General features: G+C 41.0%; 2 protein-coding genes across 6 annotated transcripts in view; one reads left to right on the top strand and one right to left on the bottom strand.

Moving 5' to 3' along the window:
* The window catches only part of LOC102689952 (glutathione hydrolase 1 proenzyme), a 68,866-nt gene that overhangs the window by 12,536 nt on the left and 36,560 nt on the right, over nt 1-19,770 (bottom strand). The window contains exons 1-5 of one of the 5 annotated variants that reach the window (XM_015366166.2): nt 6,603-6,677; nt 3,455-3,625; nt 1,631-1,761; nt 1,448-1,537; nt 508-700 (exon numbers count right to left, since the gene is read on the bottom strand). In XM_015366166.2, coding sequence (XP_015221652.1) covers nt 508-700; nt 1,448-1,537; nt 1,631-1,761; nt 3,455-3,621 — 581 coding nt within the window. In that variant the 5' untranslated portion in view covers nt 3,622-3,625; nt 6,603-6,677. Of the gene's footprint in view, nt 1-507; nt 701-1,447; nt 1,538-1,630; nt 1,762-3,454; nt 3,626-3,931; nt 4,309-4,385; nt 4,469-5,825; nt 5,934-6,602; nt 6,678-19,770 lie in introns of those variants that run through there. The other 4 variants (XM_006640223.3, XM_015366165.2, XM_015366167.2 and 1 more) reach the window with 4 other exon arrangements.
* lrrc75bb (leucine rich repeat containing 75Bb) overlaps nt 12,272-19,770 on the top strand; it is a 46,828-nt gene continuing 39,329 nt past the window's right edge. The window contains exons 1-2 of the mRNA XM_006640224.3: nt 12,272-12,595; nt 12,693-13,005. Coding sequence (XP_006640287.2) covers nt 12,715-13,005 — 291 coding nt within the window. The 5' untranslated portion in view covers nt 12,272-12,595; nt 12,693-12,714. The remainder of the gene's footprint in view (nt 12,596-12,692; nt 13,006-19,770) is intronic.

The raw sequence follows: 19,770 nt of genomic DNA on the forward strand, positions 1-19,770 counted from the left end.
CGCAGTGCTGGGGCCCTGGGTTCAATTCCTGGGGTGCTACCTCTGTGGAGTTTGTATGTTCTCCCTGTGTTAGTGTGGGTTTCCTCCAGGTGCTCCTGTTTCCTCCCACAGTCCAAAGACGCACTGGTAGGTTCATTGGCTTCTGGGACAATTGGCCCTGGTGTGAATGTGTGTGTGTTTCAGTCTGTGTCTGTGGGTGCCCTGTGATGGACTGTCTTCTTGTCCAGGGTGTATCCTGTCTTGCACCCATTCCTTGCCAGGATAGGCTCTGGCTCCCCTGTATTGGATAAAATGATTAGTAAAATGGATGGATCGAACATGAATAGAATGATTTTTTTCCCGCTGGTGGAAATGAGAGGAAGCATCAAGATCAAACACTGGCCTGGCTGAAAGCGCAGGTGAATTCTGTTCCATTTCGGAGAGTCCTGTTGCTCTCCTTCTCCGTACGGCGCTGGTGACCAGAGAAAGCCCATGAGCGGAGCACGAGAGGACGCGGCGTTCACCCACCACAGCGCCGGGTCTCCTTCGATCGTCTGCCTGTTCTCGTTGATGGCGGCAGCCAGAGCCCTGCCCACCGGGAACCCACTGCGTGCCAGGGCAATGCTGGGCTCGAACAGCTCTTTCCATTTCAACCTGCCATGGCGCATGTGTGCCAGTTCGTACCCCCGGATTTCACTCGGAATAGCTATGGACAGCCCACCTGCCGGAGCAAATGGGTAAAGAAAATGGTGATTATTATTATTAATAATAATAATAAAAATAATGGAGATCCACACCACCACCACCACCACCATCTGGATGATGTGATGGCAGGCAAAGTGCTCCAGTACACTCTCCACAAACCAGCTTTCAGTGGGGAGGAGAGCAGAGTGATGAAGCCAGTTCAGAGAAGTTATTATTAGCAGGCCATGATTGGTAAAGGCCAGGGGGGAATTTGGCCTGGGCCCTGGGGTAACACCCCTACTCTTTTCGAGAAATGCCCTGGGATTTGTAATGACATCAGAGAATCAGGACCTCAGTTTTACATCTTATCCGAAGTACGGCACTGCTTTTATAGTATAGCGTCCCCATTTCTTTACACTTTTGGGAGGTTATTTCCAAGTAAACTACAGGCAGGCATTACAGTAGGTGCATCGTGTCTCTTCAGGACCATTTAACAGCTTTAGACTTGCCTGTATACATTGAGAGGGTGAGTGGTCTGAGACGCAGATGAGCTTGGCTGAGGGAGCTCAATTCAAAATACTTTAGCCATTCCTAGGGGGGCAATTTAATTTAATGACAGTCTGCCCATGGGGTTCATCAGTTAGGGACAGGGGATCCCAGCGGTGTGAACCGGTGAAATGTGGGTAAGAAGAGTTCTTAATCTTCAGTTCCGAGCTCCAGTGAATGTACAAGCACTTGCCAGGTACCCAGATGTTAGTGTCTAGTGAAAAAGAGGATACATTACCTTTCTGGGACAGTTGTGTGTTATTGCCAAACATGTTTTCTGTTGCATTCCTTGGTGCGGTCTCCCTGGCATCGATAACCTCTACTTGTCCTGAAAAAGTAAACGATTCTCATCGAGGATCTGCACTGTACGGAATTAATACAGACTTTTCCTGATCCCTCTCTCTTGAACTGCAGACTCTACCTGTGGAGGCATCATATATTGTGAGGAAGAGCCCTCCTCCTATGCCCATGCTGTGAGCGTTCATGAGTCCCACGCACAGTAAAGCTGCAATCGAGGCGTCCACTGCAGAGCCTTTCCTCTTCAGGATGTCTCTGAAACAGACATGGGAAAAGTAATATATGACAGGGGGACCTTATTTGGTGGGGAGTAGCTGATTGACCCGAGAATGTTGTTCTTTTGCAAGTAGCAAGTGTAGCAGTTTCAGCAGCGTGAGTGGGTAGTGCGGTCAGATTCCCACAACCCCGTGTAAAGATGTAAAAGCAGGACATTTTCTGTTCTTAGTCTTAGTTTTCTTGTGTTCTCCGGATTGTGTTTCACTTTTTATTTTGAAGAAATCAACAGGGTTGTGCTTTGACAGATTCTGAAAGATTGAATCAAGTCCCATCGTGTTGTTTTGCGTTCAATCCTTACAATATTCAGTTCTTTTGAACTGTCTGACTGTCGCATTGCTCTAAATCTGGGAATACTAGTCTAGTCTACTGAGGACCAGAGCAGCCAAAGTGGCACACTGGATTCTCAACGATACGTTACACAAAAGATCATAAATGTGTTAACCTAGAATCACTTCACTATAACCAATTTACAGGAGTTATCCATAACTACATCCTTATATTTTGTAACTGCTTTATCCAATACCAGCGTCCCGGGGCAGCCAGAGCCTATCCCAGCAAGCAATGGGCTCAAAGGAGGATACACCCTGGATGGGCAAGTGGATCACAGGGCAGATGCAGACACAAACACTCAGCTCAAGGCCACTTGTCCCAAAAGCCAATCTACCTTCCAGTACGTGTACGGACTATGGGACCAAACATGAGCACCCAGAGAGAATTCACAAGAATATGGGGAGAACATTCAAATTCCGCACAGATAGCACACTGGGAATTAATCCCAGGGCCTCAGTGCTGCAAGGTAACATTGCTAAACACTGTGTTACTGCTCTGCCCTCCATAATTACACTGAAGAACAATCTAGATTATCTTTAAGATGCCATCTGAACAATTGACTCCACTTCTTACAGTAGTCTATGCTTACTGCCCAAATTATTTGCTTTGCATATCCCATTCTCAAGATGTTATTATTAGATTTTAGCAGTGCATACCAAAGAAGTTTCAATTACTCTTTTGACAAAGGCTAGAGTGAATAAGAAATGAATGTGCAGTCTTTTTCCAACGTTGGCAAGGCAGACCTTAATAGGGGTTTTGGGAAACCCTCAGGATTCTTTAGAAAATCTGGATCATTTTTTTTCCTGTACAGGAAATTACATTCAGAGAGTGAGTCACAGAAATAATTAAAATTCATCTGACTGTCCTGTGGATTTTTAAATATGTTTTTAGCCGGTGGCACAGTTACAGATACATTTTTAATCTAGAAAAAAAGAATATTCACCTGTGAGACTAAAAGCTCTGCCCGTTATATTAAACATGTTATTAGACATATTAAAATCAAACTAAATCATCTTTAATGAAGAATGCTTCCATTGTTCTTTTCTTATTTTATACTGGCCTTCCCCAACACTGGTCCTAGAAAGTAGCATGGTAACCAGGTAACTCAATTAATTATGCACTTAACAGTTCTTTTTTGTTCCCAGGCATCTCGTGATTTTACAGTGTCTCTCTATACCTGCTTGGTTGTGGCCCTTCCAGCCATCGATTAGACCAGAACAACTTTTACAGAGAAGGACAATTAATGGATGTGGTCGTTGTAAAAGGGTCCCGATAACAGGTAATGCAGCCGGTTCTACAGTGCCCTGGGGCATCAGTGGCACACAGAACACAAGAAACTCACCGCCCGATCTCGGAGCATTTGCCTGCATCTGCAGCCACAGCAGCACGGGTGTAGTAGCCTTCTTTTGGTGGGGCTCTTGAGTCCAGCCCATAGAAGATGCCCAGGAAGATACAGAGCACAGCCAGCAACAGCACCACCACACCGACAACGACAGACTTTCTTTTCATTTTTCTGCAGACGTAAGGTGACAGACATGTTTGTGTGAGGTAGAACTGTGAGGAAAGAAGGAACATTATCAACCCCACCACCACCCACCCTCCCCTGGAACAACAGACATACTGAACGACATGCACTAACACTAAGAACACTAATAGAGCGCAGTCCTTGTTTCACTATGAAACTAGAAAAAGCTGTGGAGTTTCAACAATAACTGTTGTGATAGACTTGACATTTTATTTCTATAATCATCTATTGAATCCCTTTAAGCTGTTCCTTAAGAAAGCAGTATCCAGTCTCAGGTGAGTTGTGCAGACTTACCTGGGAAACAGATTCTTCAGTCAGAGTTTGTTCACTGATTAGTAAGTGTTGAATGACCTGGTTCTGCCACTTATACCTTCCATTTGAGGAAACATTGTGCCTTAATGGGTCACGTTGACCACAAAGCAATAATTTGCTTGTCCAGATTTTGAAAAGACAGATAGCTTTGGCTCCTGTGGATCTGCTGTATTTCTGGCTTCAGTTTTTCATTTTTCCTGTGTATCTTGTATCCAGGGAACAAGCTCGACTAAAGTTTTGTCACTCACGAATATGCCGAAAGTCTTCAATTCCCATCTAAACATCTTAAAGAAGATTCATTCTTAAAGAAGATTCAATGTGCAACCTTGAGCCTAAGCTGGACATTATCTCTGTATGTCGTGCGACATGACGATGCATTGCATGATCCCCAAAAAAATCCAGCCCCCATATAATTAAAAAATGAAGTCATTCTGACCTGCTTGTGAGTTTGGTACAGTAGCAAACGTTGCTAAGGACCAAGGGTAGGTGCAACACATCCACAGAGTTCAGGACGATGAAGGGTGCCAAGGTAATTACACGCTTTCCATTGATCTCTCTCCACTTAACTGTACAGTCAAGTAAAGTTTGTTCACCACGAAAAAGAGGCTGCCAGCTTCTGCCCAGACTTGTCTGAAGCTAGTGATGTCATAATTGCTGTCAGCACTGACACTGTCTGGCCCTCATTCCCAACCCAGTTTACCTGCAGCAAGTACCATTCTTAACAGGAGTGAAAAGGCGGCGTGTCTGTGCTTGTGATTTCATACAGTAACATTGAGAGCTTACGGGCAAATCATTGATTGTCACAAGTAAGCATGGGAAAGATATGCCAAATATTGCAAACTCTTAATTATGACAGCTAAAATCATTACCCAACCATTTCCTTTAAGCTAAATCTTTGTCTGTTATTCAGTTGGGTGCAAACATCTGCATCATTTGTCCCTTTGGCGCATTTTTGCAGCTGTCTTGACTATAACTTAATTATGGCACTCAAAAACTGTTTTTGCAAAACACAATTTCTCTGATTTGAAACTTTCCCAAAAACAAATTCAAGGGAATTCCTCTAGCCTTGTCATTCTGTATACCAAGGTCAATTCTTTAAGAAAAAAATGTATTTTGCACTTTTTAATATACAGTATAGCGTGTGAGCCCTAGTGCCAAAGGTGAAATGTTGTGTGTCTAATATGTACTTTATGTTTAAATCTAGAACACAAAGCATTGTTTAACAGTCATGCCTTCTTATTCTTAAAATCATTCATATAAAAGAATCAATAGTCTGCAATCACTATTCCTATTTATTAAAGATTTTTAAAGTAGGCAGCAGCACATCAAGAAATTATTTTTAACTAGCATTTTTCAGAATCAGTCTGGTTGGAGGTGTCATCATAGTCCAAGTATCATTCTATCACAATTCACTGTTGCCAATACTTCTTACACAAGAGAGTACCTCACTGTACTTCCTGAAAAACAGCTTCTCTCTTAGAGTAATGGTGAATTGGCTCATTAACAACGCCTGCACTGCCTTCGAGCAGGCAGTAAAATCAGCTACAATAAAAGCAAGTACTAAAGTACAGAGTCCTTTAAATGACAAAACTGTCAAATAGTCATATTTCTGTATGTCTTACTGATTCCGACCGTCCTTGTTAAAACTCAACCAACACTTTTCCAGCTGACAATAAATCCTGTGCTAGCTCAATAACTTTTACATTATGCAGAAATACAAGATAAAACAACTCTGACTTCAGATGATTTGAGTAGCTTCCGTTTTATAACTGACATCATAATAGAGTGTGGCTTTTACAGGCTTGACAAGTTAAGATAAAATACACTGACTTCAGACAGTAATTTAATTTCAATATATAAATATTCTGTTTCATACCTTATTATGGTAGACTCCTTTTGTTAAGCGACGGTTCTGTTACTGATCTGTGTCCCACCTCTTTCTCACAGTCCTTTAGACTGTACGGAGGGTTGGGCTTCAAAGTGCATCTGCCACAATTCCATTCAACTTTCACCTTATCGATATAAAAATAACCTTTGGCTATTACCTGGAACCTATAGTGTTTCAGAGGCAAAAAAAGTGATAATGTCGCTTGGTTGCAAACACCAGAAGAAAATTCGAAATAAAAGTAATTCACTTTTTTTGTGTGAAAATCGAATAACCTAAAAATTGAAGGTTTACCCTCGCTCTCCTTTTCCCTCATTCTAAATTATTACTTTTCAGATTACTTCACAGCTTTTTAGTTTCAGAAAAAGTACCAATAACACTTTGGAATAATACACTAATGCAACTGCAACTATTTGCCATTTTCAATACCATTTTAAATGTGCTCTTTAGACCTCTCACTGTACACAGATAATGCTGATAACATACTGTATATATTGTAAAGCTGGGATTATGTTTTATTGCACAGCCTAAGGAAATAGATCTTTGCCAATATCCAGCAAATTGAGAAAAAGAGAAGATTTGTTGGCTGTTTATATATATAGTACTTAGCAATATATTTGCAATTGATTGTGTCCAAATTTGTAATCAATGTATACCGTATGCAAATATGATTATATAAAATAAGATGTGGTATCGGTCCTTCATTTTTAAATGTAGACAAAAGTCATGGAAATGCAGTTTTCTTCATTGAGGGCAAAATCCTGTTACCTTAGATCATGGCCTCTTAGGATGTCTCTCTGTCCTTTCCTTGTAGACTAAAGGTCTTGCTCATTGGTTGAGCGTTTGGGTCAACATGTGCAACAATTAACTGAGAGCACTCTGCTCCTGGCCCTCTCTTCACTGGCTGAAGGTAATTAACCTTCTCAAATACACTGAACTCTGAATTCTTTGAAAGTTAAATAATAACTGGATTACTGTAGGTTAGTTGGGAATAACTACCTTGTCAATTCCATACTTAAAATCAGGAAGCGAAAGATTCCAGCAAACTCCTCGGATTCTCCCCTGCTATAAACCAGGGTTAAAATACTGCACTTATTTTAGCATGACGAAGTAGAAAGTGAAGGGACATAATATAATTGTGACCTTTCACGTAAACTACCTGAAATGGTTTCCCCCTTAGTTTAAGATTATTCTTTTTCTCTTTGAGGTCGATACCACAGGTAAGAAAAAAAGTCTTAGGACTAAAGGCATTTCACGTTTACAAGATTTGCAGAATCCACTCCTGCACTTGAAAAACACACCACCTGTTTCTCCAGCTCCTTGTCACGCACTGGCCAAGGGTTAACTGGATTCCCTCTTTGTAACCAAAGAAAAATACATCTGCAACACAGGAATAAAAGGGGAAAAAAAAGCCAAGATTGTTTTTCCTTTACAGCTGCAAATCCCTGGCATTAGTTTCATTATTAACCATAGGAGGAGAGCCCACAAACCAGCAGCCCAATTTTATAAAGCAAATACATGTCGGACTGCAGCCTTTCCCCAATCACACCAAAGCAATGCAATGCCACCAAAATACAGTAATTAGTCCAGTCCTGTCAGTCAACACACAGCACACACTTCTCAGGTTAATGAAAAGTGCCTTTTGCTTGTTAATGAAAACTCATAAGACTGTTAAAGTGATATAAAAGACCAGCTTTCACAGAATGGTAAAGGGGACTTCAGTACTGCACTTTTGTTAAATTACAGGATGTTTTTAAGGAGTCATTTTCAGTTTTCTGTTCTTTTACAAAGGTACTCTATTTTGGGAGATTGAATTCTTTTTCCAGCCTTCTGTATAATGGCCTATTTTGGAAGTAGTAGGATTAGAGCTGTTCCAACCATACGTTGTAAAGAAAACATGATGTTTTTTTCTTTTGGTACATTTTGTACTAGCAAGTTCAAAGGTCTTAGGACATTTCCTGTACTCAACAACGGATATATTGTTTCTCACTATATATAATTCTACCCACCAAAAAAGAACAGGGCCCTTTAACTGCTCTTATAAATGTTTACCTAAATGTGTATAGTATTTTCACATTTGTCTATGTTTTTACAATGTTTCTTATATTATTGTTATACAGTATATACAGAAGTAACCACAGGTTACATATTGTACAGTAAATAGTGTACTGTGAGTCAGTCTTGTTTGGAAATCGCTTTAAAAGGATTTGCCTCAGCAATTAACACACATATATATATATAATGATTTATCAGAAAATACACTGATAGTATCAGAAGGATGATAAAACTAACTAGAACGAAGTTGTTAGATTTTATAGTGCTTACATGCTGTATTTTCATGATTGCCATAATACTTTCTCTCCCTGAAGAATATTTTTATTTGTGTTTTATTGGAGTTACTAATGATGGAGGCATCAACAACAGTGACAGATCAGTTCATCAGTGTTTTGTCTCCACTGTGGGTGATGTGCTCACCCTTAGTGGAGTTCTCTGCGCTCAGGTAAACCAAAGCTTGATCTGTTTTCACACAGAGCCGGGGCTTAACTCTCTATGAGGGGCTGAAAAAGACAGAACATAACAGCAGTAGAGAGGTACTGTTGTAAATGCAGGGAGGCAGGGCCAATGAGCAAACTGGCCGGCTGACTCAATTTAAAGGCCACGAATAAGCAAGGAAAACTGGCTCTGGAAAGAAAAAGCAAAGTTCTTTAATACGTTATTCGGTGTAGTGCATCCATTATTTCATGGCGCTTCTACCTGAGTGCACTTACTTTCCCCATTAAACACCAGTTAGCTAGCGGAGGACCTGTACAGAAAACAGGCTGTGTGCCCCCATGGAATCCTCTGACAACATCTTGTAAGCTGCTCAGTGAGGCATAGAATATTAGAACATACCAAGCACAATACTGAGTACCCAGAGAGTTACGGTTCAATCTCACTGGTTTCTAAAAGAGTTCTTTCTCTCCCATTTACTGTGAAGCACAGGAAAAACAGAGGAAAGGGAAACAGTAAAGCATGGTGAAGCACAGAGAGACAAGGTAAACCAGGACACAAGCAGTGAGAAACCGTGGTACAGTAAAGTAAGTGCTCTGTAAAACTAAAATGACTGTGCACATTTACTGTTGCAATGTAGAATTAAGTGTATTCTTTCTTGCTTTCTTTTTGTCCTCTTGTTTCATTTCTGGTGCAGGCTTGTGCTTTAAAGCATTTGCGATTGAGCTGGATTTACTGCTCATTGGGAACACATTGCTTCTGTAACATCCAAAAGTCTTCTCTCAGCTGTGTGTGTCGGGAGCTTGGCTTGATTCCGATGTGTTGGGACAGGAGCATGAGGATTGTTAACCCTCTCCATGTTCTCTTCTGATGAACACAGGACACAAACTCAAATGTAGATGCAACCTATGCCACAACCATGCTGGGGAAGAGATGCAGAACGTTCCCATATATACTGGCAGTGTCCAAGAACTCAGTCTTACTGGGAAGAAGTGTGGTCTCAGATTCAAGATCTATTATGTTGAGAAATTCCAGAGTCTTGTCCGGTTCTGGATCTGGGTAATCTGCCTGACGAGGTTGTGGGAGGAGATAAATACTTGCCGAAAGTATTTTTGGCAGCAAGCAAGAAAACTATAACACGTAAACAGTAATAAAGAGACCCCCCCCAACCAAAGAAAACTGGACTGTTATTGTTTCAGACATGTATGAAACGGAAAAACTAACCTTTCCGTTAAGACTCCAGAAGGAGGTTTTTGAGAGATATTGGGAGAGGCGGATTATTTATATAACCTAATGATAATGATTTTATGTTTTTGGAAGTTTGTACTTTTTTTCTTCACCTGCCTTTCTCCCTCCATAGAAAAGCAAAAGAATGATAAATCACAGACTTTGTACTCATTTCTATATGTAATACTTGCGGTTCTGAGATGATCGGCAATCTTTTTTTTTCTTTTTGTCTTCTGATTGCCTTTGTAGATTCATAAATAAAAAAAAACAGAAGTACCAAAAGAGACGATGCAAACTAAAGCCTATGTGAAGGGAGAGAGAGGGCGTGTGTGGGCGCTCGATCCTAAGTCAGATTCGGAGTGGCACAGACAGATGCCTGGACTCCAGACCCGCACCCTCATGTGAAGCTAGTCTCCAGTGCCCTGGCCTGCTGAGTCAGCATGCTGACAGCGTGGATAATGAAATACAGGCAGCTTCCCAGGGAGCCCCAGTGATTCCTAGGCTCCTCATTTCTATTCAACCTGAGGCTACAGCTTTAAAATCAGGGCTCCTCTCCCTTGCAGCCTTTCATATCCTGCTTGTGTGCAACACAATCCATCACCATTCTTATATAACCGACGAGGCATGTGGCGTAACCTATAAACATGCTTATGATGCGCCTTTGTTAAAGTCTAATCCACCTAATTACAAGCCTTAAGCACAAGCTCCATCGTTTTGAAGTGTCACAGATATGAACGTTTTTCTTCATGCACACCCTGGCTTCTGTGCAACTCCCTGTGCACACACACACACACTACAAAGGGCTTTGAAATCTGGTTTTGCTTAGAAGTGCAATTTTTTCCCTATGCAAAGTCAAGTCAAAAGCAGTAGCTTGGAGTTAAGAAGAGATTAGGTGGTTACCAATAAATAAGCCTTCTTGCCTTGAGTGAAAAGGAACAATATTTAGTATTCATGAAGACACTTGTTTCCTTGTTTTTGCACCATCTGTCAGCACTGCAGAGCTTTCCACTGTACCAGAATCTCTCTAATGTCACTGTAATGAAAATAAGCAGGCCCCACATGTCATAAATTGTATGACATGCAATTATATTAAAAGGGAAATGCTGGGTGTTCTTTGGTACCACCCTATTATTAAGTCCTACATTTTTTATCACAGATTGTAAAGATCAAGAGGTAATAAAACTGACTATATAGTATTTACTGGACAGCAATGCCTAATGCATCCTGTTCTATACAAAAAGTGTAGGATTTCCTGGTGTAGTGAGAGTCTAATTCTATGTATGTCTTCCTGTAGTATACCTTAGGATCCGAAAGTCTGCTTTTCCATATTAAGAGGAGCAAATAGAAAAGAGAGAAGTTTCTACTCATAAGACAGTCCTGTGATATAGTGCACAAATTGCATGATGTAATTTGCAAAGCAGGTAGGGACAAGCTTAATTAACTGATGTACATAAGTAATCCCAGAACCCTACACATAGGGCACGTCTGATGAAGATTGTGCCTCATGCTATTTATTTATCCAATATCAGAGAGGCGGGAGGACATGTGCAGGCTACCTCAGAGGTACAGCTGAAGGACTGAAAGCACACAACTGATCCCGACACCTCCCCACTGGAGAACCCCGAGAAAACTTACGTACAGTACATGACCACAGGGAGAACATGCAAACTATAGACAGACTGGCTTTCGATAATAACGTCTTGACTTCCCGTCTTAACTTTTTGTCTTACTTTCTCTTCCAAAAGATGTGATTTTGCAAAAGCCTTTTTGTACTTCTTAAGGGAGCTCGATCGTATTTTATTCCTCTCTACATTCAAATGATCTGCTACACTTCATGATATTGTAAGGCTTGTTCACTGTTTACAACCTACAGTACCTGCAAAAGTCTCGGAAAAAAAACAGGACAGGGGGAAAAGGGTATCGTGTCCTGTCATTTATACAATTTATAACCCTGCGAACACACGTGTCTGAAAATCAAAGACAGAAACGGATAATACTGCTCCGTTTTTCATACAGTGGCCTACCATTTCATTTAATGAACAACCCGCTTCAAGTGATCACTTTAGCTTTGAGACAATGTTTCACATCAAACGGAAGACACCTGCAGCATTCCAGTCGGTGTATTTTATAACAAGAGACATTGTTTTTCACAAACAGATCGCACGGAGGGGGGTGTGGGATACATTAAAGGTAGTGCACATACACAGTTGCTCAAACACGAAATGGTATCCATCCGTGTCTTGAACGAGGATGCCTCCTAGATAGATTGATTGCATCAAGGCGAGTCGGCAGTCCGGGTTAGTATCAGAGCACCCAGGGAAAATGTTTTTCACAATTCTAAAGAGTAAACCTATGCAGCTTTCTGGCATGTTGAGACCGGTTTAAAACGCTGAAATCACTGTAGAAAATGAGAATACGGTGCTCTGAATTGAAGCCCTGATTTCACTCTCACGTCTCTCAGCCTCATTACCTACCAACACGCCGGGTTTTCAGTTACCAGACGACACAGCGACTCAGTGCAATTGAACTTAATTACCTGAAGGCTTTCATGTATTCTGAATGCAGCACACGAAACGAAATGCTACAAGAAGACAATACGTGTATGCATATTGGTAGGGCCACTAAGATGATCAAAAACACCAGAATACTAGGAAGGAAAGCAGGCAGGCAGCGCGGGGCATTCCTTTATAAACAGACACGCAGGCAGAACCCGGTCTGATTGGACAGGCGCTACTAGACTCGTGTGGTGCGTGCTGTCAGACACAAACAGTGTTGTAAAGGGACATCTACGGAATACAGTAGCAGTGCACATCCACTCGGGAGAAGCAACAAAACCGAGAGCGGACCACTGAAAATGTTTGCAGGCTGGAAGGCAGCGATGTCTTGAATGCTTAAGAAGCCTGTTCTTTTCCGTGCATGCTCCTTAAACAACGTTTTTTCGAGTTCATACAATTAAATGTCATGCACTGCAAAAGAATAAAGGACGTGTGAGGCTGTCAAGTTTTCCTCTCTCTGGTTGGGTTGCACAGGAATATTCAGTAAAGGTCTCTGGTTGAATTTGTATCCTACATATTCTGTCATACAAAGAGAGCTCGCTGTTAAACTCACTTTAATGATTATTTTTTTTCTATTTTCTGGCAGTCAATACCGTAGCTGGGAAAGGATGGGTTCTAGACTAAGCAGACAGAGTAGTCTGGACGAGGACACGAAATTCTCCAAGAGGAGACGCCAGCAGCGCGATACGCCCGGGGAAGCCGGCAGGAGTGGACGCCGAGCCAGGGGAGACATTCTGTTTACATCCCTGATCCTGAAAACCGACAAACTGCCGGGGATGCTGAGGAAGACGAACCCGAGCCCGTATATGAGGAGGGTGGGATGGATCCGCGACATTCAGGCGCTTCTTCGGGAATACAAGGTGGAGCAGGCGGGCGACGTCCTAAAATTACTGAGAAAGGTAAAAAAAAAGCCGGCGTAGTGTTAACATGCTTTCCCAAGGACTCTTATCTTCACGTAATGACAATAGGAAACACGTTGTTATCTCTATAACCTCTCATCTCATCGCTCTTCTCAGTCGTTGCGAGTTTGACATATTTCTGCACGTACAGTAATACCCGTGCAAAGCTTCAACGGGACATCTTTATCTTTAAAACAAACATGATTTCGATTCAGCCTTGCACTTTAACCGAAAACCTCCGGTCTTTATGTCTAGCCGGCAGCCGGTGCAAATTAAACCGACATATTGCTGTTTTCTCTGTCCGTGAACGCGTATCTCTCATTTGTTAAAAGTCCTTACTTTTCGGGCTTGCGGCTCGCTGACCACAGGTTGTTTTGCTGTGGAAGCAGCAGTGCAAATTGAACTTTGAAAACAAGACATTCTTAAAACGAATTAAAACCGTCAGCTTAACCCAAAAATGAATTTAATTGCTTAAGTCTAACGAGAGCACACTCATTCACAATGAGAAGCCGTGCAACACACTGGCGCCGCGTCGACGGTATACAAGAAGACAAGAGGAGCATCACAAAAGTTATAAAACCTGGACTTCAGAACCCAGCAAATTAACTCTATTATAAAAACTCCAATTATAGCTCACGTATTTGGCAATTCCATGCGGTTTCTATATATAGGGAAAATATGAGCCAGTCACCGTACTTGAAAAGAATATCATATTTCTCATTGGATTGCAGAAGTGTGTCTTAAGAATGTACATGTGGTTGCAGTTTCTTTTAAGTCAGCAACGTTTATGCAGACAAGTTTTCAAGCGTCATGTAAAAAAAAACCTTCTTACAATACAAATACTACGTAGTGATTGAGGAGGGGAAAGACGAGGGTTTGTAAATTAATCTGAATACATCGAACACAGCACTGTATGCGTATTCTGATTGTTTCCTGGCAAAGAACTCGTGCAACTCTGTTCTGGGGTGTGACAGACTAAAATGAGCATTGTTGTCATCTCATGCAGCTATGAAAATGACTACAAGTCGTAACAACAGCCTGCTATGCATCTCTCCTAGTTGTTTCAAAGCTTTCCACTCATGTTATTTTACAGATCCTCAGTTTGGCCACAACCAGTGCACTGTAAAAAGAGCCACACACAAGGAGAGTAATAAGAGTGCTCTGAGCTGTACTGCAGTAGGGATTCTGCGCTGCGCTCCAACATGGAGCACATTCTAGAAATCACACTGTTTACAACGGGGGACCTGTTGTGACGGAATATGGCACCAGCTACCAGGCAGAGGGACAGAAGCTCGCTGATCTTGGCAGTAAAGCAAGGAGAGCCGTTGTTAGGCTCAAGGTCCGATATCTTACCCCCCAAGCAGTGATATTAATATCACAGACACTTATACAGTACACGCAGTGGTGCCTTTTCATTTCTCGTGGAAGTGAAATAAAACTAGGTTATCCAGCGGAGACCCAAACCAGCTGATGTGCTCTGGGATGAGTCAGAGACAATGGATAGGAAGTGTCTCGGCGCTGTTTGCAAACAGAGAGTGCTGAAGCAGCGCGGTGCTCCAGGGTTCTGTTTTTTCCTTTCAGAAAAGTACTGTAGGAGCTGGCCCATCCAGAGTCGGTTTCCACGGCAGCGCTTTAACCTTTAACAGGTGCTTCTGTGTTTCGGACCACTTACCTTAGAATTGGTTTTCCCTTTGGGGTGGTTTTGAGCTGAGTGTTTTCCACTGACATTGTGGCAGAGTGGGTATACGCAACAGGGGAGGTGGATGGAAAACCAGTCGGTATTGCTGAATTTCGGCATCCACATTCACCTCTTGTGTGGCAGTACAGTATGGAACAGGCCTGTACTGTGCCATACTTAACTTGAAGACTCTTTGCTCAGTCAAAATTCCCGTGAGAAACAGCAGTACTGTATCTTCAAAGTGCTGTTTGCTCTTAGGGAGTATCAGAGTTTGAGATTTATGCAACAGCTTTTATTAATGAGTTGCTGCAAGGGATTCCTACTGATCCCAAATGTGGAGATTAATGCACACCACATTTTTAATGGGGGGATTTGACCTTGAAATAATACACAGAGTTACAGATGCACTTGTTGATTAGGAAACTTTTCCTATCCTCAGAGGCTGTCATCAGAAGATTTGCACAAATTCTTTTTCTACAGAACTTGTGTTCTGTGCAAATTGACCAACTTTAATTTACATGTTTCAATGCACAGCATCCCCTAACCTGTTACTGACAGTGCACCGAAAGGTAATGGCGCAGATGTTTCTATCAATTTATTTCTCCAAATATTTCCATGATAATTTGAGTCTCAACACAATTTCATTTCGTTCAGTTTTTCAGTAAATTTCCATTTTCAGTTTTTTTTAATTTCAGTTCTTTTGTTTTCATTTGCCCGGGAGAAGTGTTACTCTGTCTCAGTCCAAAAAACAGTGTAAGCACAATGTGCTGACTTGCCTGCCAGTTATTAACTGTCAATTAAATTGTTGATAAAACTTAACATGCATAAAGGGTATAATTGTGCTGCCCTTTCTGTATAATTAATAGAGGAAATGAAGGTAAATTAGGAACCTGGCACGGATAATTTTTAGCTTGATACAGCTCTGCCATTAATATCTTCTACAAATCTTCTTTCAAAGTGCTGTAGTACTGTAAGAGGGTGTCACAAAGGGCTCGTACTCTCACCCCTGTATCCTCAGCAAATGGGGAGAAACTGGAACCTGACACATCTCCAGCTCACTCTGCCTAATGCATTTATTACAGCTTGGCCTCTCTGTTAGTCCCCTGATGCTACTCAGACTCACTCCTGCTTAATGGGGTTCTTGTGTAATACCAGAGGGACTGGAGGAGAAGACTGGAAAGAAGAAACCCGATGGTCACTGACACTGCCACAATTATCATTATTATTATCATTATTAATAATAATAAGGTAGAATTTGACCTGGAAATAACAGATGTGGGCATTTTGAAAATGATTTGAAATGATTGATTAAATGTTAATCTGAATAATTATTGGTTATTATATCAGATTATATTAAGGTTTGAAGAATACCTATTACTTAAAATGGAACATAATATTAAATTAATTAAATTCTTCACTTGCAGCATTCCTTCAAAGATGCATGCGGCTAAACCAACACAGTTAGGTTATCAACATAATTCACGTATTTCATGACCAATATGCTGTGAGACAGAACATGCCTAGCATATTGATAATTCTGATACATTTGAAGATTGCTACTGGGCGCCCCTTATGTAATTACTCCTATGTCATGAACTGTTCATCCCCAATTCTGTTGACTATACACAGAAAAATTGCTATAATGAATGCAACTTTGATTTTGTCAAAAAAATGCTCTTGGTATTTCTGCAGGCAGCACCAAATGATAGTTCATAGCACAGCTCAAGTTAGTGATCTTTTAGTGCAGAATTTAATGGCTTCTCACATGCAGCTCAATTTTATGAGCCAAACCTCCAGCTGTCCTATCCAGTACCTGTTGATATGTGAAATGATCCCCAATTTCTAATGACTGAACACTTCTCGAAAATATTTTGCTTTAGACAACCCTGTAAAAAAAGAGTTTTAGGCACATCATATCTATCGCATTCTTATTGAAGGTTAGTAAGGTTTCATTCTAAAGTAACAGGTGGGTACAGAAATCTAGAGCAATTGTTTAACATTCTGTGTAATTCTGTATAAAAAGGTTAAGAAAAGTACTGTATATAGTAAGTAGCTTTGGGGATCAAGCAAGTTAATAGTAGATAAAGAGAAAAATGAGATGTACTGAAAATTAATAATATGTTTACATACACATTGATTTTAATTGTGCTTTCAGTTTTAATTATTTATATTTATGATTTTTAATAAAAGTCTATCTGGCAGATGTAGTACACAGTCGTGATAGGCAGTTTACCAGCATCCTGACCTGTATATTATACAGTAACAATGACTGCTGAGCTGCAAGTATGTGTTGCTTAACCTCGGAAGACAGAAAAGAAAAAAGCTGCACATGACTGATAAAAAGAGATTCTTTCTAGAAGCAACCTTGTTTCCTTGGATGTAAAACCACCCAAGGACTGAAGCATCTGTGCTTTTCGTACACTGTGTTGCAGTGCTTGAGGCTTCTGCTCAGAAACTGGACTAGGATTTTTCCCACAAAGTAACTTTATACGACATTCTAGAAACCCCACCAAATATGCTGGAACTGTGCATTTCAAATAGGATATAGAGGGTGGGTGGAGTCCTATTAATGCCTTTAATACATTTTATGCCTTCTCAGTCCTAGTTTTTGCCTGCTTTACCAACAATGGCCAAGGGCACTGTGACCACAGCCCCTTAATGCAACAGGATAGAAGTTTGTACAGGACATCACTGTAATAAAAGAGCAGCTTCACAGCTGCTGTTGGTGTCCCCAGGCTTCTGCATAAATATTCGACAGTGCACTGGCAACACAGGGTGATCGAGAGGAGCCAGTCACTTGTCTTAGTCACCTTGTGCTTCGCAAGCAAAAACAGACACAGAATTGCTTCTCCACACCTTGAGCAGCAGTAACTGTGATGCAGCTGGCAGAGCAATTAGTAATTACCCCATTGGTTAATACCGTACATATCGTTTCTCTCGGCCTATTTGTGAGGTGTTGACCATTCCAGAAAAAAACAATAGGGATCCTGTAGGTTTCTTCCAGTGGCATCACAGTGGGAGACAGGAGACTGAAACCAGAGTGCTTTGTTTGTACTCCTTTGTTTGTACTCTTAGAAAATAAGAGCGAACGCCCTGAAGATGAAAGACCAGAATGGTTCTTAAATAGGGTGATTGCATTAACATGAAAATTAAGACGTTAATGAAGATTAATGTGCAGTATCTTAGAAATCTTCAGTTTATCCAAGAAAATGATTCCAGACGAGACTGTCTGCTTTTCTTACTCTCTTTCACCCCCTATAAACCTTACTCCCTCCTGCTGAGCACTGCTGTAATGGATCGAATATGTGTGCGGTGCCAGCAATGAAATGCAACAAAACAAATGACTTTTTCCATCAGAGCACTTAGGTTACAAGGTCCATATCTTAATGGAGGATATCAGATTTTATTTTAATGACAAAACAGAACAGCGTTTCTGTCAGTGTACATGCAAAACAGTGTTCAGGATGGTGGTTACTGGAGTTGGAAATTCAAGGCATGTTGTGTGGGTTTCCATTCTTAAAAGCTTTTTGCTTTGTGTATCCATCTGCCCTAACGAGTGTGTACAATTATCTGAATGCTTAGTGGGTTCGTTACAGCTGACGTGTAAGTGGAGTTAAGGACAGGAGTTCTGCCAGACTTTGGAATTGTTATAAGCTGCCTGTTTACTTTGACAGCCGGGTTTCTCCTGAATTTTGTTGGCTAGTCTAGTTGCGAAGCGTTTTTTGGATAACAATGGATTTGCTGTTAGTTTCAGCAAAGAAATGGCAGGACACACTGCTGTCGGAATATCGATAAGCACAGGGCACCCAACGGCTCATTTGCGGTGGGATTTAAATGAAGTGGTTCCCTGCTTCACTCGTCTTTATTGACTTTGCTTGATTAAGTCACAGGTTTATATTTTCACGTCAGCTAATACAGACAATCATGCCGTTTGTTACTGAAGCCTTTGGCTTGCTTTGGCTAGCAATATCCACCCAAGGAAAAAAATTGCATATGACACACAGTATGTGCCTGATTGTTCTGCTGTGGGTTAAAAAAAAAAAAACATAAAACAGACAATACTACAAGAACTACATGCACAGATGTTTTAACATTAGCATTCATTGGAACAAAATGAGAAGGTTAGAACATTAGAACGGAGATGTGTTACTGTATGTATACGGTATGTACTGCAAAATGTAGTTGTCTAAATGACAGCAGCAAATGTAAAGCTCGTTTTTTTATTTCAAGAATAGATGCTAGATGAGATGGTGTAAGAAAAAGGTTTATTCCTTTCCTTAAAACATTAATCATTTTTTAAAAATTGAATTTAATTATATATAGTAAAGGAGGATCGCGGTGTACAAACAATGTTTTTAATGGATTCAGTAATGGCAATATTCATTTGATCAGATGAATTCAAACATCTAAATATAATCTCAGTCTGGTGACAGAGTTATTTTAGCCTTTTAAAGTGACCACTTAGTATTGGCTGAAGCGAAGCATGATGAACCTGTCATTGTACAAAGGCCCTAATCCAACAGCACATGGAACCAAAATACAAGCCAGGGACTTTGAATTCTCTGATTACTTCACCGGACTTAATTTGGGTTGCTGAAGTACACAAAACAAAGCCAGTGATTTATTTTTATATCCCTGTAGAATGGCCAGCGTTGGAGGCTTCTAAAAAAGGAATGCTTGACTTTCTTCTTCTATTTTTACCCTTGTTCTTTGAAGAAGCGAGACAGGAATCTAGGACCTCTGCCTTCATAACGAAGTCGTGCATTGTAATTATCCAACTCTGGTGTCCAACTGCTCTGATCTCTAATGATCCCTGGGCCTCATTACAAAGCCATACAGGCCTGCCTCTTCAGACAGGCAGAGCCACATTTTAATGAAGCTCTTCTTAGAAGGGGGTTAGTTTAGGGGCTGCCAGTCACTACAGAAAGCGAGAAACAACATTCAGAATGATCTCCACGTTTATTCCAGGAAATCTGATAGAAAGCGTACGAAGCCAATTTAGAAAGGAGTGATTGCAGTGGTCATGAACTGACATTAATCATGATGGTTAGGAATAATTGTTGAAATGTTCCAAGAAGTCACTTCCT

This window comes from Lepisosteus oculatus, chromosome 22 (genome assembly GCF_040954835.1).
Source record: "Lepisosteus oculatus isolate fLepOcu1 chromosome 22, fLepOcu1.hap2, whole genome shotgun sequence".
NCBI lineage: Eukaryota > Metazoa > Chordata > Actinopteri > Semionotiformes > Lepisosteidae > Lepisosteus > Lepisosteus oculatus.